The sequence below is a fragment of the Rhinolophus sinicus genome, chromosome 2 (genome assembly GCF_057876585.1).
Source record: "Rhinolophus sinicus isolate RSI-liver-muscle chromosome 2, RSI-T2T, whole genome shotgun sequence".
Classification (NCBI taxonomy): domain Eukaryota; kingdom Metazoa; phylum Chordata; class Mammalia; order Chiroptera; family Rhinolophidae; genus Rhinolophus; species Rhinolophus sinicus.
The window spans coordinates 113,049,886-113,074,823 of NC_142502.1; the positions used below are offsets into that span (position 1 = coordinate 113,049,886).

At 56.4% G+C, this 24,938-nt stretch overlaps 1 protein-coding gene across 9 annotated transcripts in view; it reads left to right on the forward strand.

Annotated features, from left to right (window-relative positions):
* The first annotated feature begins 1,035 nt into the window (after positions 1-1,035).
* The window catches only part of PSD4 (pleckstrin and Sec7 domain containing 4), a 30,410-nt gene continuing 6,507 nt past the window's right edge, over positions 1,036-24,938 (forward strand). The window contains exons 1-10 of one of the 9 annotated variants that reach the window (XM_074332575.2): positions 1,036-1,197; positions 18,216-19,205; positions 20,222-20,338; positions 20,598-20,679; positions 21,142-21,487; positions 23,416-23,625; positions 23,974-24,054; positions 24,444-24,556; positions 24,694-24,752; positions 24,832-24,921. In XM_074332575.2, the coding sequence (XP_074188676.1) occupies positions 18,321-19,205; positions 20,222-20,338; positions 20,598-20,679; positions 21,142-21,487; positions 23,416-23,625; positions 23,974-24,054; positions 24,444-24,556; positions 24,694-24,752; positions 24,832-24,921 (1,983 nt within the window). In that variant the 5' untranslated portion in view covers positions 1,036-1,197; positions 18,216-18,320. Of the gene's footprint in view, positions 1,198-12,786; positions 13,101-18,215; positions 19,206-20,221; positions 20,339-20,597; positions 20,680-21,141; positions 21,488-23,415; positions 23,626-23,973; positions 24,055-24,443; positions 24,557-24,693; positions 24,753-24,831; positions 24,922-24,938 lie in introns of those variants that run through there. The other 8 variants (XM_074332574.2, XM_074332576.2, XM_074332577.2 and 5 more) reach the window with 8 other exon arrangements.

Here is a 24,938-nt window from a genome sequence, read left to right on the forward strand (position 1 = left end):
GATTCTAACATCTTACTTGTCTGCAGGTGTGATATTGTGACATAACAATAAATATATATTTGGTGTCTGCCCCTGTTCCTGACAGAGCTCATAAACACCCTTGCAATTTCATGAGTGAGGGGTGATAGGGGCATCTTTTGTTTTAACATTTGGTTTTCATTGTATTGTAAACATTGTGAATGATACAATGTAGATGCTCTGGGTTCTGTTACTTTCCTCTGAAGAGTTCTCGCAGGAAGTGAAAATACTGGAAGCTCAGCTTGGCTTTGTGGAGCCTTGGTTTTTGATTTTGGATGGTTTTCTTTTGGCTCTGTCCCTAATTTTAGGATATATTCCGTAATACTGGGGCATAGTCTTTACTTTTTGTGTGTGGCTCTTCTGGGGTCTCAGTGGACAATCCAAAGTGTTTACAAAGCCCCTCTAAGATGGCAGGACTGGAACCCCAAATTCCCCAGCAGTAGGCCACTCACAGCTCGAATGTCGGCTCAGCTGCTGTTTTCCTTCTGATTGTTCAGATTTTCTCCAGTGTGTTCACTCAGGAGGCAGCAGAGCATCTGCTGGCCTCCTGTGCAAGGGGAGAGCCTCTCCCTTTGTGGCTCCCCCCTTTCCAGAGTTTTCCCCCAGGGAGCCCTCATTCCAGCACCAGTTACCTCACACCTGTCGGCCTCATTCCACCCCACAGGGCCGGCTCAGTGACTGACATGCACAGTAAGTACACGACAATACTTGTAGAGTGAACACATGAATTGCTAATAAGTTACAGGATTGCTGACCTAGCATCAGGGCCCATCTAAAAAGGACAAAGCGTCAGTGCTGCGTGATGACAAAAAGCATGGCCTTTGACAGACTGACCTCGTGGGTGGAAGGGTGCGCGGGGTTGGGACGCAGGAAGGGGGATGCTCAGGAGTCAGTGGAGACCAGCCCTGGGTGGCCACGGTCAGACCAGTCTGACGGCTACGCCCCGCCCCGCCCCTCTCCTCTTTTCCCCTCCCTTCCCCTCCCTTTTCCTCCCCTCCCCTTCCCGCCTCTACCGGCGCGGGAACCAGTACCTCCCGCGAGCGCACCGGCGAGCTGATGGCCCAGCCCCCGCGGCCGCCGCCTGCAGCCCTTGCTGCCCCCACACCTGGAAACCTGGGCACCTGACCATGAGGCGCCCGGGCGGATGGGCAGCCGGAGCAGGAGCCTGGTGGGAAAAGGGTAAGGCGGTGGGGAGGCCGGGCTGGGGGTCCCACCGCCCCGACGGGGCTGTGCACCGCTCACGTAGTGCGGGGCCTGGAGCACCTGTCCGGAGCTGGGCCTGGACGGTGAGGGCAGGAAGCCCGCAGCCCGGAAGACCCGGGAGAGGCTGCAGGAGGGTCTAGGGCGAGTGGCAGGTACGAGGACAGCAAAGGACGCTCGGCTGTGCCCCACCGGGAGAGTCGCCCCAGGCCTGGGCGCGGTGGCTCCACCAGCTGCTCCAGCTGGGCCTGGTGGACCTGAGCACCAAGCCTGCCAGAGAGCAGGAGCGTCCCTTAAGGCCACCTAGTGTTGGACTAGGGTCACCCTAAGGGCTTGCCCCTGCCTCCCTGCTCCCATTTTTGGTGCCTCAGTGGCCCCAGCCGGCCATGACCAGGCCTGCGCTGAGGGCCCCTGCTACTGGGGGCCTGGAGGGCAGGCTGACCCCCCAGGAGAGCACGGGGTGGAGGAGAACCCCTCTTTCCCACCCCCTTTGATGCTGCCCCTGCCCTTGGCCCTTCTGGGTGTTACTGGCCACAGGCATTGGAGAGATTCCTGGGAAGATCTACAGTGTCTGCTCAGCTGACAAACTCACATACCCTCCTGGGGCCCTTTCTGGTCCCAGAACTGAGTCTGGCTTGTCCTTTCAGGGGATCATGGGGCAGCAATGTGAGTTCCTGCCCTGTTTCTGTAGGCTACATGACGGATTTTGTTGCTCTGGGCAGTGCCCTCACCCAGACTCCTGGCCCTGTGCATGTCTAGGTCAGGAAGCTGGGATCAAAGTGAAGGCCTGGGCTGCCCTTGAACCTTCCCCAGGCCCAGAGTGATGGGTGTAATTAGCAGCTAATTGTGTGTCTCTGAGCCCCTGTACCTAGAAACACCTAGATGAGTGTAGTCCGTGGATGGTTGTGCGACTCATTCTTTTTTCCAGACGTGGTTTTTCTTGTGTGGAGGATATGAAGAAGAGTCATTCATTCCTTCATTCAGCAAGTATTGACTGCAAATACACAGATGGCGCATCATTTCAGAGCGATAAGTGCTATAAAAATGAAACAAACAGGGTGGTGGTGGGTACGACAGTGGGACAGGTGACAGCACCTGGCCCTCAGCTGGAAGAGGCAGCAGGCAGACCTTTGAGTAAGGCAGGAAGGCGGCACCGTCTCAGCCCAAAGCCCTGGTCACAGCGTAGGAGGATGTCTTGTCACTGTGAGCAGGCCACGGGCTGGCTGCAGGGGGCCGGGAAGCAGGGGTGGTGTGGGGGCAGAGCCCCAGAAAGTAGTTTCCAGGCTCTCGGCCTCACATAGACAGGTGCTGGCTCAGGTAGTAAATGGCCATCAACTGTGATTGGATGGCCATCAGCTGTGGCTAGTTGGCCGTCAGCTGTAACCAGTGAGCCATTGGCCACTAATGTAACTGCTGTGGCTACGCTAGCAGAAAATGGGGGCTAGCAAGAAGATGGTGGCTGGGCTGGCAAGTGTGGATGGCGGTTTGCGGACAGTGTGGATTCAGCCTCCATTGAGAGTATAGTGCCGCCAGAGAGAATATAGTGGTATGACTCCCCTATCTATGGCTCCGTGGGTGTTCCTTTTTGGCCTCACCATATCCTGCGTTCTTGTATGGGGAGCGGGAGCAGAGACCCCGCCGGACGCCCTGCACGACAAATGGCGCAGCGAGCAGGGTCTCCCGCATTACAGGTGGGCCGGCCCTCTCCGTGTCCCACGAGTGTATTTCCTGTTGGGGGCCTAGTCTAAGGCAGACATTTATGCTTCCCCAGAAAACATGTTCTGTTTCTCTTCGCTCATTGTTCATTCAGGTACTATTGAAGGCCTAGGTGTTCTAGGCTGTATTCCAGGTGTTACGGATACAGCAGTGAACCAGACAGCCCTTCCCCTCACAGAGCTTATTTTCTGGTGGGGAGAAATGACAGTGAACAAGAACAGCGCTGTTAATGTCATGGCAGATATGGCATTTTATAAATGCCATGAAGGAAAGCAGAGCACCTTATGGGGTTCGAAGGCGACTGGGCTGTTGTGTTCAGTAGAGACGTCAGGATGGACTATGCTAGGGGACAGGATTTCAGTGAACAAAGCACAGTCAGGTGACTCTCTGGGGAAGGACATTCCAAGCAGAGGGAACAGCATGTGCAAAGGCCCTGAGTTGAACAAGGCATGAGCTGTGCTAGAGGAACATGACAGAGGCCAACAGGCCTCTCAGAGTTTCTGGTTAGAGGAGGCAGGGGTGGGCTCAGCCTGATGACCACAGGCACCCAGGAGAGCAGATGGTGCTCCCAAGCAAACTCGGGGTCAGGCCTGCTGGTTGACCCCCAAGCAGGGGACAGTTGATCACCAGAGATGCGGAGTGTGTCTCTAGGTGGGACACTTGCTGTCGTGCGGGAGACCCTGCTCGCTGTGCCATTTGTCATGCAGGGCGGCCTGCGGGGTCTCTGCTCCCGCTCCCCACAAGAGAACGCAGGATATGGTGAGGCCAAAAAGGAACACCCACGGAGCCATAAGTAGGGGAGTCATACTAGTATATTCTTGCTGGCGGCACTATACTCTCACTGGAGGCTGGATCCACACTGTCCGTAACCAGCCATCCTAACTGCAATCCGCACTTGCCAGCCCAGCCACCATCTTCTTGCTAGCCCCCATTTTTACTGCAATCCATGCTTGCCAGCCACAGCAGTTATATTAGTGGCCAATGGCTCACTGGTTACAGCTGACGGCCAACTAGCCACAGCTGATGGCCATGCAATCACAGTTGATGGCCATTTACTACCTGAGCTAGCACCTGTCTATGTGAGGCCGAGAGCCTGGAAACTGCTTTTTGGGGTTCTGTCCCCACACTCGCTTTCCTCACACCCAGCATTATGTGCCAACAGGGAGTGCTGAAGTGGGGTAGACCTGTGCTTCTCAAATCAGTAAAGACACTGGAAACTGGTGATGGAGAGAAGAACTGTTGCCTCCTAGGGACGTCCCAGTAATCTTTCATTCTTAAATTGCTTAGGTGATCTCATTAGTTGGCTTGAAAGGAAGACAGGACATTTATTGAGCATGCATCGTGTGCCAGCCCCCCACCAAGTGCCTTATGTGCAGACACATTGCCCTCACAGCGCGTCTGTACAGGGTGTACCAGCGCTGCCCCCGTTTCACAGATGAGAAAACCGAGGCCAACCTTCACACAGCTGCTAAGGATGGAAGTCAGGTCACAGTCAGGTGGCTTTAGAGCCAAGTGCTGGGAGGGAGAGACTGGGCTGACAACTGACTGGGGAGGTTTGTCCCAGGGGAGATGTTTGTCCTAACGCAGGAGGGCAGGGGTCATTACAGAACCAGCAGGGGTGCTAAGCCCAGTCTACTCCACTTTTCCTTCTTTTTTAAGGTGATATTTGCATGGGTTACAATTTCTTTTAAAAATATTTTTTAAGGTAATACTTGCATGTGTTCAAAATGAAATGTTCTCACAAATGTTACTTCAGACAGGCCTTGGGCACACAGCAAACCATCTGACTCCCTCCTGTCCTCGGACCCCAGTTCTCTATTCCATTTCTTGAGAAAACGTTCAAAAGGATGTGTTTCTAAACAAGCACGTGTGTGTATGCACACACCCCTCCCCTTTCTCTTTCTTACACAAATGGTGCTAATACTCGGGTCTATACTTTGTAATTTTAATCTACTACCATTCTGAGTCCGGACGTACAGATGTACTTGTGGGGACAGAGCCCCAGAAAGCAGTTTCCAGGCTCTCGACCTCACATAGACAGGTGCTGGCTCAGGTAGTAAATGGCCATCAACTGTGACTGGATGGCCATCAGCTGTGGCTAGTTGGCCGTCAGCTGTAACCAGTGAGCCATTGGCCACTAATATAACTGCTGTGGCTACGCTAGCAGAAAAATGGGGGCTAGCAAGAAGATAGTGGCTGAGCTAGCAAAAGCGGGTTGCAGTGAGACCATAGTGGTATGACTCCCCTACCTGTGGCTCCGTGGGTGTTCCTTTTTGGCCTCACCATGTCCTGCGTTCTTATGTGGGGAGCGGGAGCAGAGACCCCGCTTGGCACCCTGCATGACAGTACTTCATCCTTGCTGTGTTAATGTGCCAGCTCCCAAGTGGAGGTCCAACAGTGGGAGGACCTCAGAAGCCTAGGGGGTCCTCTCTGGCTTTCGGGGTCTTGTCCCCATGTTTGTGTGTTTGCAGTAACAACAGCTTATGGAGCTTACTTGTACCTGTGCACTCGCTCACTTCTGCGTCTGCCTCAGCAGGAGGAAGCCACAGATGTGGAGTCATTATTGAAAAGCCATGTGTGTTTTAGGTTTTGGCTGATCTGCTTTCTGGCTTTCCAAGACGGTGAGACTTGGTCCTGAGTGGTTCCTTGGGGCTCCACCAACTGTGTGTTGCAGCTTTCTGTTCCTACTGCTTTGACAGAAACGGCATCACACTCAGGTTTAATAAGTGTTTCTTCATAGTGAGTGGCATTGTGAGTCTCACAGAAGTTTTAAGCTATTTGTCTTCCCCTTTCTGGGTCCTGTTCATATCCTTGGACTGTGGTTTAAATTGGGTTGTTGTCTTGTTCCTTTTTTGTTATTGAGTTATAATCACCCATCAGCTCTAGCCCCACTGACTGCCTCTCACTCCCACCCCAACCCTCACAGGTGGAGGCCACTCTGATACAGTTAGGATGCATTTATCCTCAGATCTGCACGCACGTTAGAGAAGCAGTATTGATTTACATATGCATGCTGAACTTGCACACATGGCATTGAGCCACGAATCATGGTCTTATTCTTAAAGCTGATAGTGTGTTTTGGAAGGACCTCTGACCGCTGTGTGAACTTGGCGGGCGCAGGGCACTCCATGGTTGGACTTAACTGTGTAGTCATCTAACAGGTGATTGTCGTTGGCTTAATCAGAAAGGTTGGAGAAATGGCATTTTGGGCGTGTGCCTTAGAGGATGGGGAAAGGGAACGGAGCTGAGCAAGTGGAAGCACAGGGACACGCTGACTAAAAGCCCTGTGACACTCAGGAAATCCCCGGGGATGCTGGGGTCACTCAGGGTGTGGGCATGTGGCCCCAGGAGAGGCTGGGTGGGGGAATCTCAAACTCCAGGATTGGGCGTTGCCTAAAGGCACCAGGGGAGAGGCAGTGGGGCTGGGAGTCAGTTAGCAAAGGTTTTCAAGGGCCAGAGTGGTCTCAGGAGGAGACGTGGGGTGGACTGTGGACGTGGACCCTAGAGGCAGGAGGCCCTTGCAGTCTGAAGACGAGAGAGGAGCGGGTGCTGAGAGTAGTGGGGCCAGGCATCAGAGGGGGCGTGGGGTCTAGGCGGGTCAAGATTGCTAAGTCGGGAAACCAGGTGGAGTGATGGCACAGACAGGACCTAGGGATGGGAGGCTCACCCTGCTGGGGGATCCCTGTTCGCAGTTAGGCCTCCTTCAGGCTGCAGAGAGCTCTGTGAACCTTTGGTGAGTAGATAGGAAGTGACTATGTGGCAGTGGGTGAGGTTGCCCAGGGACAGAGCCCAGGCATATATGCAAGGAGGAGTGGATGGACAGGCCCAGCCATCTAGGGACTCCTGGTGCCCTTTCGAACTCTGCCCTCTCCTGGCCGGAGGACCTCAGGAAAGCATCCTCTTAGCAGGGACCCAGGCTGGGGTTTGCTGTCCTTATAAACAAGGATATGAAGGAGGGGCCCTGCCCCTGGTGTCTGTCAGGGGTCTTGGAGGATGCATAGGAGTGCTAAGGCAGACAGGAGGCTAGGGGCTCAGGAAGCACAGGCAGATGGGCTCTGTTCCTTGGGATGAGCTTAGACCGGCGCTATTCCTGCTGGGAGTTGCCGGGCTTGCTGTCCCCTTGTCCCTGAGGGTGACTTTATCTGTAGAGTGTGGATCAACTCCTGCGGGCACAGAGAGGGCACTGGCCTGGGGCCTTGTTGCTACAGGCCTGGTGAGTGTGGACACCCCCAGGGGAGTGTGCTACCCTTCAGGTGTCCCAGGAAGTGCCTGGCTCTGTGTTCTGTCTGCCTCCTTCCCTGTGTCACTGTCTCAGCACACCTGTCCTCTGTTTTGCATAGCACCTGAGTCTTGCTTTCCTGCTAATCATGAGCCCGACGTCCTGTTCAGCACTTAATGGCAGGTCACAACTAATGAGCATTATTAGGAAGACTCAGTTTTTCTTCCAAAGGAGTAAATGCCGGGCACATTTTTGGCACAGTTTTCCACCTATACTGTTTGGCACAGTTTCCACCTTTATTATTTTTCCTTGAATACACACAATTTGAAAAAATAAAATAAAGTAGGCATTATATACTTTAGCATGGTCTTAAGCAATAATATCTATGAAATCATAGGTTGGCTATATCGGTTACTTTAATTTTTTTAATTTTTTTAAGGAGGGCACAGCTCATAGTGGCCCATGCAGGGATCGAACCGGCAACCTTGGTGTTATCAGCACCACGCTCTAACCAACTGAGCTAACTGGCCACCCTTATGTCGGTTATTTTTATAATGCAATTCAAATAAATGTTTAACTATTAAAAATGTTCTGCATCCCACACACCCACTCAGGCAAACCCAGCCGTGGCTGCATAGAATCACAGAGGAGGTGATCTCTGCTGTGAAAGACAGGAAAATCTTTTCCTCTGCCCTCTTAGATTTAGTTACTGGGGACTGCGAATTATACTGACGAAAGACAGATGAACAGTACAAAAGGGTTTATTGGTATACATAGTAGACCAATCAGAGAAGTAGCTGGTTTGTGACATGGCTGAAGGCATATGTACCTAACTCAGCAGGGGAAATGGAGGGACAGAAAAGGCTCCCATGGGAAGACAGATAGGTTTCTGTGGGCCATACGAGTGGGTTTCTAGAAAAAATGGGAGCTAAGAAAGTTTGCAGGGATGTTTGCGTCTTTCAGTCCCTCTGGGCCATAAATGTCCCCTGGCAGAAGGATAGGGGTGGGTTTCATTGAGTTCCCCACAGAGAGTAGGGCTGCTCTGAAGAGGAATTTATGGCAACCTGTTTCCCAGAAGTTGCTGTTTTTATCAGATAAGGGAAGCTCTAAGAAGGCTGCTTTGTGCATCTGTCAAATCTCAAATGTCTTTGCCTTAAAATAGTTTTCATACCAACTCTGGAGCTCAAAGTGAGTCCCCACATCAATATTAGAGAGGTCACACTGGCAGCCACTTGAGAAATGGTGACGGTGAGGGGCCCAAATAGTGACTGCCTGGGCAGACCCTCTCACACCCTTTCCCATCCCATATGGGGCTCAGCCATCACTGGTGATGAGGACAGAGGTTGGCATGGAACCTTCCAGCCTTTAAAGTGAGCAGAAATATTCGATCATTATTTAATGTAACAAATATAATTTTCTAATACCTTTTTTCTGCTGATGATAAACATAATACATATTTATTTTAAAAAGTTAGATACATACCAAAAAAGCATAAAGAACTTAACTGTGTGTACTGTTATCACACACAGAGAGCCATCATCAACCAATGTTTAGATATCTCATTACCTAAATACACAAACAACTTTTTAAAAGTTGAGATAATACTGAATATATAATCTGTTTTCTTAATAATATACTGTGAGCATCTTTCCACTTCACTAACTACTCTGCAGAAACTGGGCAGTCACATGGCTGTGTGGCTGCAGCACCATCCGCTTATCCAGTCCCCAGTAGTTGGTATTGTCCAGTAAGCATCCTTCCTCTGTAAGTAACTTCATGTACATATGTGTCGGCAGATGTTTTGCGAGCATCTTCTGGATGCCAAGGTGGCTGGGGGCCGGAGGTGAGTGATCCTAGAGTCCTACAAGAGGACAGACCCTTGACAAGTGGCTGTAGGTAAGGTGCTGATCTAAGAACACACTGAGTTGGGAGGGAGCCGAGAAGGGAGCCTGGGAGAGAAAGCCTGGGCCAGGGAGCTGTGGCCTGGGTGTCTGTCCACGGTCAGAGAAGGGACAGCCCGAGGTTACTGTGCCTACCAAATGATTGGGCAACCAGATCCAAGAGACAGAAGCTTGCCATTCACTTTCGAAATCACTTCCTGCCCCAGGAAAACAAGGGTAGTGCCAGTGTGCCAGGAGGCTGGTGATGGTTTGTGCAACCAGAGGCGTTAGGGGTGCCATTGGCCCAGGCCGTGGACTTACCTCCCAGCTCTGCTCCATCCCCAGGGAGCCCACAGTCAAGTTGGCCAGTGGGACTATAACCTCTGACCTGGCCTGGGAATATTGGGAGGCAATATCTGTCCTCAGGCCTGAGGTCTGAGAGGAATGGGCCTTTTCTGGAGGAAGCAGCATGTGGCTGCCCTACGTTCAGGGACACGGAGCCCCTTGAGGTGCTTCTGGCCTGGCTGTCATCCTGCCCGGGAACTGGTGCCCTTAAAAGGACAATGGTGAGCTTGCTCAGCTGCAGAGTTTTAAGTTGGAAGAAGTGAGTTCAGACTACACTGTCAGCAGCCCTGTGGACTTGGAGGGAAGGCTGCTCCTTCATGTCCTCTGGACGCAGAGGGCAAAGGGTGAGGCAGTCCCAGTTCAAGTCCAGCCTGAGTAACTGCTCTGACGCCCAGTCTCCTCATCCATCTGCAGCGTGGTGATAATGACAGCACCCCACCCAGACTCACAGGCGTGGAGAGGCTGCTTGCAAAGGGCCCCTTGGTTAAGGCCAGTCACCAGCCAGACACCCTTCCTTTGCTGCCTCTTGGAGGGCAGACCTTGTGCTGAAACTCCCAGAGCCCCTACCCTGGGGAATCCGCTCCCCTGCTGCTCTCAGTTCTGAGACACCACTTCCTCACCTATGCCCAGTAGCTTCCTCTGTGGGCAAACAGGAAGTCTCTCACCTTGAGGGTGCGGATGGCAGGCAGGGCTGCCTGGTAGGGCTGTGTGTCCTCTGGGCTCTGGGAAGGGGAATGCTGGGTGAGTTTGGGGGGCGCAGGAGATCTAAACTCACTGCTGGCAGGGCCTTGGGCCAGAGCCAGTTTCCCCTTCCGTGCCCTCATTGGAGCCACATACCAGCTGTCCTTGCGCCCAGGGTCTCCCAGCCAGAGCCATGCACCTTGCAGTGTGGAAAGGAGATAAAATTCTAAGAACCAGAACAGAGCTGACAGTACAGGAATCTGGAAGTCTCTTCCAGAAGTTTGCTATAAGCCATGTCATAGCCCCCAAACACACACACCATCATACCCAAGGCCAGGGCCTGGAGCAGAGGGAGAGATGGGTCCCCTTCCCATGGGTGGGTCTGGAAGTGGTCAGGAAGCAGGAGGAGACAAGGGCATAGTCACTCCTCGTGGCTGTGGAGCCAGACACTGCACAACCTGGGTACCGTCATGTGGGGGACCAGTCCTAGTCTTTGAGACATTCACAGTAAAGGGGCAGGTGGACCCCTGGCCCTCGCCTGACCAGCCCTATTCCAGCCACAGGGAGTGAGGACCACTGGGCCTGTGGAGAGGCTGGAGTGAGGCGGTGGGAGACTGACCCCCATCCTCAGCTCGTGGCCGCCTGGCTCCTGCCCCGTCACACGCACCCTCCCCTGCTGTCCATAGCTGCCCTGTGGCCACGTTCAGTGGTCACTTTGACTGCATGACTCCCTAGGCTTTGCAGTAGCATTCAGTAGATCCAACCACATCCTCTTCTAACCTCACCTCCTCTCATCCTCTGTGACGACACTGTCTTCATGTCTCACTCTCCTCCTTGATAGTGCAGCCTGTTGCTGGGCAGGACCCCTAACCCTCAGTGTGGACCCCTTTCTGCTGGTTTCTCCAGCCCTCCCTTCCTGTCCACTCCAGGCATGGTATCCAGTTCCCTGCTGAGTATCTCACAGGCATTGCAAACCTAGTATTTAAAAAAATCAAACTTGATTTTGTCTCCTAAGCCTTATCTCCCCAATTCTGTCCCATTCCAGCATATCCTATCAGCATCTATCATAGTGCTCCAGCGGAAATCCAGAAGCTGCGCCTACACCCCTCTCCTTTGCTCTCTGCAATCCCAATGTGGCAGATCCTGCCAACCACCCAATATATACCCCAAGTCCTCTGTATCCCCTCTAAGCCCCATCTGCCTCCCCAGCTCACTGAGCCCCTGTCTTCTCCATTCAGCAGTGGACCACCTTAAACACTAGCAGAAATGCTCTCTGACCTGTCATCTCCCCAGGACCTGGCCCTGCTGCTCCTGCCCTCCCCAGGCCCCCAGGCCAGCTGCTCCAGCCACACTGCCACTCCTGTTCGCTTAATTCAGGGACCTTTCCAGCCTCAGGTGACGAAGTAAACTGCAGTTTCCTCTTTCTACATTGCCTGCCTCATGCTCTCCACACGTGGGCTGCTTCTGGTTTATAATCTGGCATTGATTCATTCATCTACTTGTTTAATTCTGTCTCTGCCACTGGACTGGACGCTCCCTGAGAGCAGGGGTCTCACACAGGGACCAGGGAACTGAGTCCACAATCCAGGCACGAGGGGGCCTCACATGCTGGCCTCGGTGATTGAGTCTAGGTGTACATGCTGGGCAGTGTTGTAAGCGCCCAGACAGAAGGAGCCGCTGGGGTGGGGGTGGGGGTGGGTAATGATCCAAGTTCCACTGAGTTTGAGGTGCCCCAAACATTTTCCAGTCCAGAAAAAACAGTGGTGGCCCCGTCCAATATGGGAGATGTGTCCAGGTTATAACCACAGCTGACACACTGTCTCATACAGTGTGTCCTGTTCTACCTCCCATCGTAAGTAGAAATCAGGACCCTTAGCCCCCTGGGAACATGGCCACAGCAGAGCCCACCCAAGCCTCCAGCCCCACCATGGCCCCTTTCCCTTCCTGTTTGCCTCCCTACCCACAGATCCCAGACCCCCAGGTCTAGGGCTGTAGGGAGCAGCGAGGCTATGTCCCCGTGGGAGGAAGAGGCCATATGGCAGGCAATTCCAGGCTCCTGGGGCCCAGAGTATGTGGAGAAGGGCCTGGTAGCCATGGCCATGTAGCCCCGCCTAGGGGGTGCAGCTGGAGGAAGGCTGGGGTCAACACCCGGCCCTCTGCACTGAGAGCCATGTGGCCGGTCTAAAGGCACTATGTGTGTGGAGGGGTCTCCTGGGAAGTTACGAATTATGAGGACTGGAGCAGGGGCGGGGCAAGTCAGTGGTAATGAGGCCAGTACACAGGGAGATGAGACAGCATGTGGCCCCAGACCATCTCATGCTCTGCACGCCTGTGGCCTGTGTCCTACAGATGTATGTTGGGAATTCAGCATGGGGAACATACAGAAGTCGGTTCATGTCCTCAGAGGCTCTGAGCTCTAATCCATCTGTGCATCCCTGGACAGAGGCTCGGCCTCTCTGAGCCTGCCTTGGAATCTGTATGATGGGTACCCTGATCCCTCTCCAGGAGGTAAAGGGTGCCACTGGGGAACACTGTAACTACCAGACAATTGTATTAGGTCAAAAAATCGGACTGTTGATTGCCCGAAACAGAAAGGAACAGTTGCCCCACCCAATCTCCTGTGTCCCATGGGGTGCCCTGAAGGGAACTGAGAGCTGTGGGGATGAGAACCTGGTGACAGAACCACAGCAGGAAGGGGTGGGGCCTGTCACAGCCCAAGGCCTGCACCTTCCCCTTTCTGTCCCAGGCCGTGGGGGGTGAAGGGCGTCTTTGGTGGGTTCTCTCTGGCCCAGATGGGGGCCCTGGAGAAGGGGCCTGGGGGCACAAGCCTGGGAGCCAGGCTCCTATCTGTGGGTAGGAAGTAAATGTGAGGTGCAGAGCAGTGGGGAGCCACGGGGAGGGGTGACATTCTCTGGGGCAGGGGGGAGCGGAAGTCGGAAGCTCCAGCGCCACGGTCACACGCTTACCACTCGCGGGCAGACACAGTGCAGGGACTGCTGCTGGGGAGCCAGGTCACCCAGCCTTTCCTGGGTCCTGTGCAGGTGAGCAAGGTGGGGCTGCTGGGGTGGGCATGTGTGGGAGCAGGGGGAGCAGGGCTTGGTAGGGTCACTTGTGCCCTGGTGGCAGTGACAGGTGGGCAGGAAGGGGGCAGCTGGGGGCCTTGCTGTGCACTTTCCCACCGCCTTCTCTCTGTTCCCCTCCCCATTTGGCCTTCCTCTGACTCCTGCCCAGCCTCCCCAGAGCCCTTAGGGTCTGCAGTAGTGAAGGTGGAGGGCGTGGTGACTGCTGTGGCTGGATGTCCAGTGGGTGCTCTTGGGTCAGAGGCCTCAAGTGAGTCTTGGCGTATGACCTTTGAGGGACAGAGGTCAGACAGGCCGGGTTTGTGTGGGGGATGCGGTCACTGCAGGGAGCTTTGGGGGGCTCCCAGCCCCATTCAGGCTGCATGGAGGCTGGGACCCGTTTATGCCTGCTGATCTGAAGGGCAGCAGGGCCGGGTCACTCTGTGTCCCTGTGTAGGGCACTCTGAGGCCTTCAGGTGAGGCCAGGCTTCTGGGTGGAAGCCCCTGTTCTGGAGCCTGAGATGCTGTGCTGAGAGTCACTCCTTGGCTAAAAGGCTGAGAGGGGTGACCTGTCGTTCCCTGAGGACTGTGGGGCCTCGGCCAGGTATGAAGGCTGGACCCCAAATAGGATTTTCTCCCCAACTTCCTGGGGCATCTACAGACAAGGTAGATCCCCAGCTCAGGGATCACAGCTGCTGAGCTGTTGGTGGAGTTTGGGGGAAGAGGTTGTCCAAGAAGGGGTGGGAAGGTCAGCCTGGCCGGGGCCCTCCTGGTGATCCTTGCCCTTCCCAGGCTGCAGCTGCTCTGAGACCTATTGGTGTTCTGCCCCCATCCTCCTGCCCCCATCCTCCTGTCCCCATCCTCCCTTCCCCCATCCTCCTGTCCCCATCCTCCCTGTCCCCATCCTCCCTGCCCCCATCCTCCTGTCCCCATCCTCCTGTCCCCATCCTCCCTTCCCCCATCCTCCTGTCCCCATCCTCCTGTCCCCATCCTCCCTTCCCCATCCTCCTGTCCCCATCCTCCTGCCCCCATCCTCCTGTCCCCATCCTCCCTTCCCCCATCCTCCTGTCCCCATCCTCCCTGTCCCCATCCTCCTGCCCCCATCCTCCTGTCCCCATCCTCCCTTCCCCATCCTCCTGTCCCCATCCTCCCTTCCCCCATCCTCCTGTCCCCATCCTCCTGCCCCCATCCTCCTGTCCCCATCCTCCCTTCCCCCATCCTCCTGTCCCCATCCTCCCTGTCCCCATCCTCCCTGCCCCCATCCTCCTGTCCCCATCCTCCTGTCCCCATCCTCCCTTCCCCATCCTCCTGTCCCCATCCTCCCTTCCCCCATCCTCCTGTCCCCATCCTCCTGCCCCCATCCTCCTGTCCCCATCCTCCCTTCCCCCATCCTCCTGTCCCCATCCTCCCTGTCCCCATCCTCCCTGCCCCCATCCTCCTGTCCCCATCCTCCTGCCCCCATCCTCCTGTCCCCATCCTCCCTTCCCCCATCCTCCTGTCCCCATCCTCCTGCCCCCATCCTCCTGTCCCCATCCTCCCTTCCCCCATCCTCCTGTCCCCATCCTCCCTGTCCCCATCCTCCTGCCCCCATCCTCCTGTCCCCATCCTCCCTTCCCCATCCTCCTGTCCCCATCCTCCCTTCCCCCATCCTCCTGTCCCCATCCTCCTGCCCCCATCCTCCTGTCCCCATCCTCCCTTCCCCCATCCTCCTGTCCCCATCCTCCCTGTCCCCATCCTCCTGCCCCCATCCTCCTGTCCCCATCCTCCCTTCCCCATCCTCCTGTCCCCATCCTCCTGCCCCCATCCTCCTGTCCCCATCCTCCCTTCCCCCATCCTCCTGTCCCCATCCTCCTGTCCCCATCCTCCCTTCCCCCATCCTCCTGTCCCCATCCTCCCTGTCCCCATCCTCCCTGCCCCCATCCTCCTGTCCCCATCCTCCTGTCCCCATCCTCCTGTCACCATCCTCCTGTCCCCATCCTCCCTTCCCCCATCCTCCTGTCCCCATCCTCCCTTCCCCCATCCTCCTGTCCCCATCCTCCCTTCCCCCATCCTCCTGTCCCCATCCTCCTGCCCCCATCCTCCTGTCCCCATCCTCCCTTCCCCCATCCTCCTGTCCCCATCCTCCCTGTCCCCATCCTCCCTGCCCCCATCCTCCTGTCCCCATCCTCCCTTCCCCCATCCTCCTGTCCCCATCCTCCCTGTCCCCATCCTCCCTGCCCCCATCCTCCTGTCCCCATCCTCCTGTCCCCATCCTCCTGTCCCCATCCTCCTGTCCCCATCCTCCCTGCCCCCATCCTCCTGTCCCCATCCTCCCTTCCCCCATCCTCCTGTCCCCATCCTCCCTGTCCCCATCCTCCCTGCCCCCATCCTCCTGTCCCCATCCTCCTGTCCCCATCCTCCTGTCCCCATCCTCCTGTCCCCATCCTCCCTTCCCCCATCCTCCCTTCCCCCATCCTCCTGTCCCCATCCTCCCTTCCCCCATCCTCCTGTCCCCATCCTCCTGTCCCCATCCTCCCTTCCCCCATCCTCCTGTCCCCATCCTCCCTGTCCCCATCCTCCCTGCCCCCATCCTCCTGTCCCCATCCTCCCTTCCCCCATCCTCCTGTCCCCATCCTCCCTGCCCCCATCCTCCTGTCCCCTATCCTGCCCCCATCCTCCTGCCCCCATCCTCCTGTCCCCTATCCTGCCCCCATCCTCCTGCCCCCCATTTTCCTGCCCCCCATCCTCCTGCCCCCATCCTCCTGCCCCCTTCTCCTGCCCCCGTCCTCCCTGTCACCGTCCTCCCTGCCCTATTCATTCTTCCTCCCTCCCTAAGTCCTGGCTGACCCCACTACTGGGTCCTCAGTACCTGGGAGCCCCTCCCTACCTGTCTTTCTCTCTGTGCACATTTGCATGAGGCTCCTTCGTGTGGCAGGAAGTGGGCCTGCCCTAACAGTGTCTTGCAATGCGTAGGCCACAGGTTCAGGCAGGCACATCAGTCTTGCAGCTCCAGACGCAGGACTCAACCCTTGGCTCCTACCCTCTGGGATGACAGTCTGACCTGGTTCCTGCCAGGGCAGTTCAGGGAGAGGACAGGTCACTCCCTAAACCCTGGACAGACCAGGAAGGAAAACGTTTCAAGGGCAAAGAGAGGGAATGTTTGCCAAGTGTGGAAGCTTAAAGGGTGAGAGGGACTTGGGGCAGCTCTGGAGGAGGCTGAGGGCGAGAGTGCCCACAGAGCTGCCTGTGCTGTCAGGAACCATGTCTGCGGGTTTCTTTTCGCTTCTCCTCCTGGACCTGCAAAGCTGCAGAGAGAACTGGGCGTGGTATTTCTGAGCGTAGATATGGCCCAGCCCCCGCCCTGGCGCTCAGACCCATTTCCGTTTCACAAGCTGTGTACTAGCTTACTCCATCTTATCCTCTTATTTTACAGACGAGGAAGCAGGTGGGGTTTCTGAGCAGACTCAGTGGCTGGTCAGTTGTAGTTAGGATTTGAGTCCAGTCTGTGAGCCTCAGATGAGGACGTTGAGCGGGTCCTCGAGTCTCCTCTGCACCCAGCTGCTCCTGAGAGTGGGAACCCTCATGAGCATTTTTGGCTGCTGGCCTGGCAGAAACACCTAGGGACAGCTCTGCCTTCAGGGTGTTGGGCTTCCTGGGAGGAATGTGGTTGGCTCAAGGGGAGCCTGGCCCTTGGGTCATAAGGTTAGGATGCTATTGGCTCTTCAAGGTCAGGCTCCCCAGGCCTTCAGGGAGGTTGTTGAGGCTGCTGGGCTCCTCCCCACCATCCCTCCTCCTCATTGTCACAAACACCTCTGAGTGCTGGCGGGTGAGTCCTAGGGGTCAGTTGGATCTGAGGGACTCCTCACAGGGAGTTTGTGACCTCCAGGGAGGTTTAGTGGTGGGAAGAATAATGCTGGAAGAGCCGTCTTCCTCAGGCACCGAGTGCTCTCATCTCTGGTCTCCAGAAAAAAGCTGCTGCAGCTTGCCCACATTCCCCCTCCTCTCCCTAGAGGGACCCTGGTTTCATGGGAGGGCCTAATCCACATCTGGTGTAGAAGTAGCACGGACCTGTGCACATACACACGCTCAGAAGGACATGTTTGCAAAGATGGACATGTGGCACTCTCTCTTAGAAACTTGCAGGATGCCCTGCCTCCTTCCCTGCCCACCACGCCCACTCCCTTATTGGCATCTGAACCTTTCCTGTCACGCAAGGGGGTGATGTTGTGTCTTCCAGACAGAATGCACTGACCCACAGGGGCGCTGCAAAGGCCGGACACATTCAGATGCAAGTGTGGGGTGTAGAGGAACGAGGACCCAGTGAGAAGGGGTCCGGGAGGGGACAGCTCAGCCTGGGGAACCCGTGTTCAGGTCCCCGTAAACCCGTTTCTTCCCTGTGCCCTCATCTCCTACATGGAGTTGTTTTCCTAGTGTTTTGGTACCCTGTGGGCTGGTTGCTCAAGGAGGCTGCAGTGGGGACATGTCACCTGCTCCCACTTGGTTACCCAGTGGGCGAGCGTCCACTCTCCAGGGGCCCAGGCCCAGCTTAGAACTTAGTGGGACCTTGACCTGCTTTCCCTGAACCAAGCTGCAGGCTGTAAAAAAGGACTAGCCAGCTAGCCTAGGGAAGGACGCAGGCCAGAAAGATAGGCACCTCGGGCCGTGGACATAGGCAGGCTGTGGCCTCCTTTCCTGGGTGCCTGCTTCTCCTGCAGAAGACTGTTCTTCTTCACTCTAGTCTGTGTCTGTCTCGTTGCCACATGCTTTGGTCTAGGTGTCATTTTTGGCTTGCCACTGATTTCATGCTGCTTTAGGCTGCCAACCACCTCCACCCCTCCAATCCAGCTCCCCAAGAGGAGGTCCAATTCAGCCAGTCCAACTTTCTCAGTAAACCACTTGGGCCACCTTCAGCCCTCAGACGGGTAAGCGGTTGAGATGGTGGTGTCAGAGAGAAAACATGGTTCAGTCCCCCCTCCCCCCTGCAGGGCTGTAGAGGACAGTGTCCCCCAGCAGGGGCCATGGACGTGGCAGGCACTCCCAAACTCGTCTGACACACTAGATGTGAGCTTCCAGGGATGGCAGCCCTTTGCTGACCTTTATTTGCTTGGGCACTTCCAGGGCACGGTGGATTCCAGTTGCCCCCTGGCCAGCACACCCCCTGATGCACACCATGGGATTCTGAAGACGGACACTCCTGGGCTTCCACACCCTTGTACTTTGTGGATGATGGGTGATGACAGACTGTCTGAACATCCCAAGCCTATGGGACTTCTTAACATCTGTTTAGGAGATGACGTGCAGCCCCCTGCAGGAGTGCACCCAAAGGGAACGCCCACACCTTCCTGGGAACACACCTGGGCATCTGCCCCGCCTGATCTCACGAGGCTAGGCGCCCCTCCCAGTGGCTCCAATGCAGAGCCCATGGACCTGGGGACCAGCCCGTCCCCAAGGGACCCAAGGCAGAACCAAGGCACGTCCACGCAGGTGGTGTTTTGGGCAGGCATCCTGCAGGCCCAGATGTGTGTCCTGGACCTGGAGGAGGAGCTGGAGAAGACCGAGGGGCTCAGGGCTGGGCTGAGGTCCTGCCTCCCCATGGCCCCTGCGGACTTGCCCCCCTTTTCCTGCAGCCCTGCGAGCCCTCGGGACTTGGGCCTACTTCCTGGTCCACCTGTGGAGGAGGTCTCAGGGGAGGATAGCAGTGGGCCTGAGGGCGAGGACCAGGACCTGGTGTGGCCAGGCAAGGGGATGCCTGGCTCCTCCCTGGAATGGGGTGCTGAGGAAGAGAGTGTGTTCTTTGACAACCCCCTCTTTCTGGAGAGCCCCTGCTCAGACTCTGCTCCTGGGGCCCGCTTCTCCTGGGGGACCCCAGACGCCTGCGCTGCCATGGGGCTTGACAACCCACACACCCTTGAGCCTCCTGTCCTGGCCCCGGGAGACGGGGTGCCATGGGGGCTGGGCGAAGACCCGGATGGTGGGGAAAGCATTGCTGACTCCAGCGGGCACACCACCCCTCCATTCTCTGTGCCCACCTACAAATCCCACTCCTGGACTGTGGTGGACACCACTGACCAGGCTCCCACAGCACCTCCTGGCCTGGGGGACAGTGAGGTAAGCCGGGCCTGGGAAAAGACCCAGGGCTGTGCGTGGGGACACGGACGGCCCGGCCTTGTTCTGCACTCCACAGTCACTGGGCCCAGAACACTCTTCAGATGCCAGGGCCTTTGGGAACCCTAGAATAATAGAGCTGGAAAACCAGACCAGTGTGGCCTTGAGAATTGTGGGAAATTCTGTGCAGGCCATGAGGCCAACTGAACAGGATGGCCCTTGCATCCACAGTGTCTCTGTCTCGCCAGCTCTGAGGGCGGTGTCTGAACACTTGGAACTGGCAGCTCCTCCACTTACAGCCTGTTCCCAGCCTTTCTCAGACGCTACCCCTCCTGCCTCCCCACTGTAGCTGCAGGGTCAGCTGCCAAGGGCGACCTCTGCCCCTGACGGGATGCCCGAGAGTCCCGCCCTGTCTTTTCTTAGCGATTTCAGCATTTTGCTACTTTTAACTCACCATCTTTTATTCCCTCTCCCCTCCCAGTGTCAGTAGATCAGACCCTATGACAATGGCAGAGGTCCTGGATATCAGCTAGGACAAGTTACAGGGACAAGTGTGGGAGACAGCAGGGAGCACAGTTTTCCCAAGGAGGCCTCTGTGAAGAGATAAGGGAACTCCAGATGGCTGAGCAGGGCTGGAATTGTCTGGTATCCTGGGTCCCAGAGAGCAATGCAGACCTGTTACTCCAAGATCAGAGGGGCTTCTGACTGGCTGGGGTCTCAGTGTGAGTGGGACCCTCAGTGTGAGTGGGCTCTGGGGCCCTTGGGATCCTCAGAGGGAAGCCTGGGAGCCCCGCCCACTGCCTAGGGCTGTCACTGTGCCCCCCTCCCCCTGCCGTAGCACAGCCCCTCCTTGGGCATAGCCTCTCCTTGGCTGGTGCTGCAGGAGGCAGGGCCACCTGGGGGACTGGTGAGGGAGAAGGATGGCAGAGAAGATGGGTAGTCAGTGGACATGGGCCCTGGAGGCCTCGGTGTGGGACGGTCCCCCACGTCACACCTGTCCTCCCCTTTCCTTCTCTAAGACTCCTCTGGCAGGTGGTCTTGACCCTGCAGCATCCCATGTGGACAAAGCATCGACCTGGGAAAAGGGACCTGTTGTATCTAACCCTGACCCTGCCACCCATCATGTGCAACCTTGGGCAAGTCACCTCCCCCTCTGAGCCTCATCTCCATCTGTAAAGAAGGAGCGTGAACCCATGATTTCCAGGGCCTGGAATCAGCACCCCTAGGATGTGGGCCTTCTCTGGCCTAGGACCCTCCTCTGAACTCAGGGCTCAGGCCGGATGGGAGGACAGCAGGGTGGGCTCTGTGTTCACAGTCGTGCTCCCTGCTCTCTGCCTCGACCCTCCTCACCTCTCAGGGCCTCCAGACCTCACAGACACCCTGTGCCTCTCTCAGCAGGCCCTGCCCAGTGCCGAGGGCTGGCACACAGAACAGGGTCCTTCCTGGCGCCAGGTGCCTCTCATCTCCCAGGACAGAGGTGAGACATACTGTGGGGCCTGGGAAATTGGGTGTTGGGAGGACTTGCATCTGGAGTGGGACAGAGGTCATTCTTGGATCCATGGGTGTCATTAGGGGTCCCACTGTACTGTGTTGGAGCCAGACAGACTTGGGGTTAAATCCTGCTTCTGCCTGTGTGACGTCATCTGGAATGTGGGTTTCAAATACTCACTTTGCAGAGTAAATGAGGAAATATGCAAGAGTAGTTTAGTAAGTCCTAAGCCCTGGTTGCCTCGGGGCTGGAGACCTGGGAGCTCTATGCAGTCTGCCTCTGCATGTGGGAGGTTACTGCCCGAAGGAGGGACAGGACTTTCCCAGCACAGGGAGGAGCCCCACAGAGAGCGCCTGGAGGGTGGGCCCAGAGAACTGTCCTGGCTCTCCAGGATCCTTGGCCTTCAGCCTGCTGTTCACCCTACCAGCCTCACTCCATGCTCTTCCTCAGGTGACAGACATGCTGAGTGTCCCCAGGAGTCTGCTCTCTGCACCTCAGCCGCTAGCCCCTGGGGGGGCCCAGCCCCTTACCCAGAGCCTAGCAGCCCTGAGTCTGACAGCAGAGGCCCCGGCTCCAGGCCCAGCTCCGAGTCCTCCCCAGAAGGCAGCCCACGGCCCTGGGGCCAGCAGGCCGGCAGCATTCTGCCCATGTGGACACCAGATGCTCCCCGCCCGTCACTCCTGGAGACAGGTGGGGCAGAGCCAAGTTCCCAGGAGAGAGCAGCTCCAGAGTCTGGGAGGGATGTGAAGAGTGAGGGGGCAGGCCAGCCTGACGTGCACCGAACCTCCACAGAAGGGTGAGTGTGGGACTGGCTGGCTCTGGCTGCTGCTGCTGGGTGTGTCTGGGAGGGCCCTGACCTAGGAGCATGATAAGTGCACACTGGGACTGAACACACCCATGTCAGTTAAGCCAGGGCTATCTGCCCGGCCACCAGCAAGGTTCTGAGGGAGACGGGAGGGTTTGAAAGCACCAGAAACCAAAGAACAGACAGTCACACACGTGTGCTGAGTCAGGGCCTTGCGAGACCTGTCCAAAGCTGGACAGCAGGGGGCCAGTGCCCAGAGAGATGGCAGTCATGCCAGGTAGGTGTGGGGCGTGGGAGGTCAGAGCTTGTGACGTGGGATCACATATGCTATGAGTCTGAGGAGGCGTCTGGGAGAAACTCATGCCAGAGCCTGGGCCCAGGCTGCTGGCTCAGACCTCGGGAAGCCAGAGCACCAAGGGGGTTTGACTGAGACCAAGGGACAGGGTCTGGGGCACAGGTGGGACCAGGCCAAGTGGGAAAGCAGCTGAGGTCTGCCCCCCCCAGATGCTGCGTGGAGATGTCAGCCCCTGGGGTCTCCACATGGGGAGGGCTTTGTTCTTGGGCTGGCTGACGAGGGGTCACCTGATGCTGCAGTGACTGCAGGGTCAACCCCACTCCCATCGCAGTGTCCCTGGGTGGTGGCACAGAACCCATCAGTGTCAGGATCAAAGAGCTGTCCTCCTCGTGCGTCTGGAAAACTTGTCTCTGGAGACAGCTGTTCAGAGTCAGGGTCATTAGAGGGTCTCTCTGTATCTAGACCCAGAGTGTTCATTGTACCAAAATTAAAGTTAATTCAGCCCACAATGAAATAAGTAAATCCTCCTAAAATGAGAACCATACTTTTAGAGTAAATGATATACTAAATGTTCTATAAATGAATTTACTTAATCTTATATTTAATACAATATTGGAGGTCTAATTTTCCTTGCACGAGCTTGCCCAATGAGAGGCTTTCATTCACACTTGACTTTCACAGTGAGATCATAAAGGTCTTTCTGATTTTATTTTAATAGCAGCTTTACTGAGATGAATTTACACACTGTACAGTTCACTCATTTGAAATGTGTAATCACATGACAGTTTATTTTTGTTTAGTGCTTTTCCCCCCAAAGTGCCTCTCCATCTAGACACCATTATAGTAACGACACTAACCGACGAGGTCATTTTTGTAAAAGTATTTCAGGGCTTCGTCAGCTGATCACCCAGACAGTTCTCTCTAGAGGGGACGCATGTGTCATCCTCACATCCCGCTCTCCATTGCTCACTGGATGAGTGCCCCCAGCTTCTCCCCTAACCAGCTTTCCATGTGGTTCCTGGTCTCACAGCATCACTTTCATGGACTTCATGAAATCGTAGGGACTTTTTAAACAAGATTTGTAATTTTGCTGTTTAGTTTAGCTTCCATTATGTTTGCCTTGCTGGGTGTGTCTGAGTTTTAGGATGCAGTGAGAAGTTACCGGCAAGGACACTGACCCCATCAGGCCAGAGCCGGATGTGTTAAGTGGAGAGGGCAGTCTGTCAGTGAGCATTCTCGTACTATGATTTCTGCTTCTGTGCACAATTGCTCACTATGGCAGTGTGGACAATGACCATCCAGTAGACAAGGGTGCCTGGTTGTGATGTCACAGGGCAAACCGAAGGGTTGAGTAGAGACGGGACGTGGGGACTTCTGAGGTAATGTGTCTGTGGGGCTTGCCAGCTCACTCGTGTCCCGCAGTAAGGCCGTTTACCACAGTACAAGAAGGGAAAGGCTGGAAGCCACCTGAAGCTCGTCTAACTTCCCATTCTCGCCTCCTTCACATGCCTTTCTCGGCTCCAGATCTAGCAGTGGAGGCTGGAGCTGGAGGGTGGGGACGGACAGGCAGGTACCCTGAGGCCTCTCCACGACTTGACCAAGAACCCTTTCATGTCCATCCAAGTGGGAGTCTGATGACACCAATGGACTTTCCCAGGCTTCCTGAGAGCTCCATGCCCCAAGTGCAGCCCCCAGAGGAAGGCCAGAGGCCACAGGCTGGAGACAAGCTGGCTAATGGCGTTGGGACCAACAAGCTGGCCTGGGACCTGGCCTCTCGCCTCTATCGCCTAGAGGGCTTCCGGAAGTCGGAAGTGGCAGCCCACCTGCGGAAAAAGTAAGAGTCTCTGAGCCTGAGCAAGGCCAAGGGTGAGGCAAGACAGGCTCCCTCCACTGGCCACCCCTCCCTGTCCCTGTGTCCCTCCAGCTGACCTCTCACCCCATCATGCCTGTTCTGGTATCACCCCTTCTCATACCCTTGACCCAGCTTAGAGCCACTGGACTGGCGACTTTGCCTCTCTGCCCTGATCCCACGTATCTCTCCTACCCAGCAGACCACACCCTGGTTGATCCTTGCCCTCTCAGCCCCCTGGACCCACCTGTCAGGCCTCGGGATGTGTGCAGACCTTGGGGCCCCTCTGTACCTGTGGCCCCAGCCCAGCCCTGACCCCACTTCCCTCTGCAGTGACGACCACAGCAGGGCCGTGGCTCAAGAGTACCTGTCCTTCTTCCAGTTTGGAGGCCAGAGCCTGGACCGTGCCCTCCGGTAATGCTCTGCCCTCTGGTGGTGGGCAGTGTGCCTGGGCCACACCCTCCAGTTATGCTCCGCCCTCTGGGGGGGTAGGCTGTGGGCATGGGCCACACCCTCCAGTTATGCTCCACCCTCTGGGGGTGGACTGTGGGCTTGGGCCATGCCCTCCAGTAATGTCTGCCCTCTGGGTGTTGGGCTGTGGGCATGGGCAACACCCTCTGGTAATACTCTGCCCTCTGGGGGTGGGCTGTGTGCCTGGGCCACACCCTCCAATTATGCTCCGCCCTCTGTGGGTAGGCTGTGGGCTTGGGCCATGCCCTCCGGTAGCCCTCCGCTCTCTCTGGGGTTGGCTGCGTGTGACTGGGCTAGCAGCCCACTGGGGCCTGACTCTGGCCTCCGTGCAGGGGCTTCCTCCAGGCCCTGGTGCTCAGTGGGGAGACCCAGGAACGGGAACGAGTCCTGTACCAGTTCTCCAGACGCTTCCACCACTGCAACCCTAGGCTCTTCTCCTCAGTAGGTAGGAGGGCAGGGTCCCTGGGTGCTGTGGTTTGTTTGGGGGACTGTGAGAACCCTAGTATTTGGGGGTCCCCCACCCAGTGCGGGCAGAGGAAACGCAGGGTCTGGTTGCAGCAGCTTTCTCTCCACTTGGGGCAGACTCGGTCCACACCTTGACTTGCGCCATCATGCTCCTGAACACTGACCTGCACGGACAGGTGAGAGGGTGGGAAGGCCGGGTGGGTCCCAGAGTGGCTGGCTGGGGGGTGCCAACTGTCCTTGTCTCCACGACCACAGAACATTGGGAAGAGCATGAGCTGCCAGGAATTCATCAGCAACCTGAATGGCCTGCAGGATGGTGGGAACTTCCCCAAGGAGCTGCTGAAGGTGTGACGCCCACTCGG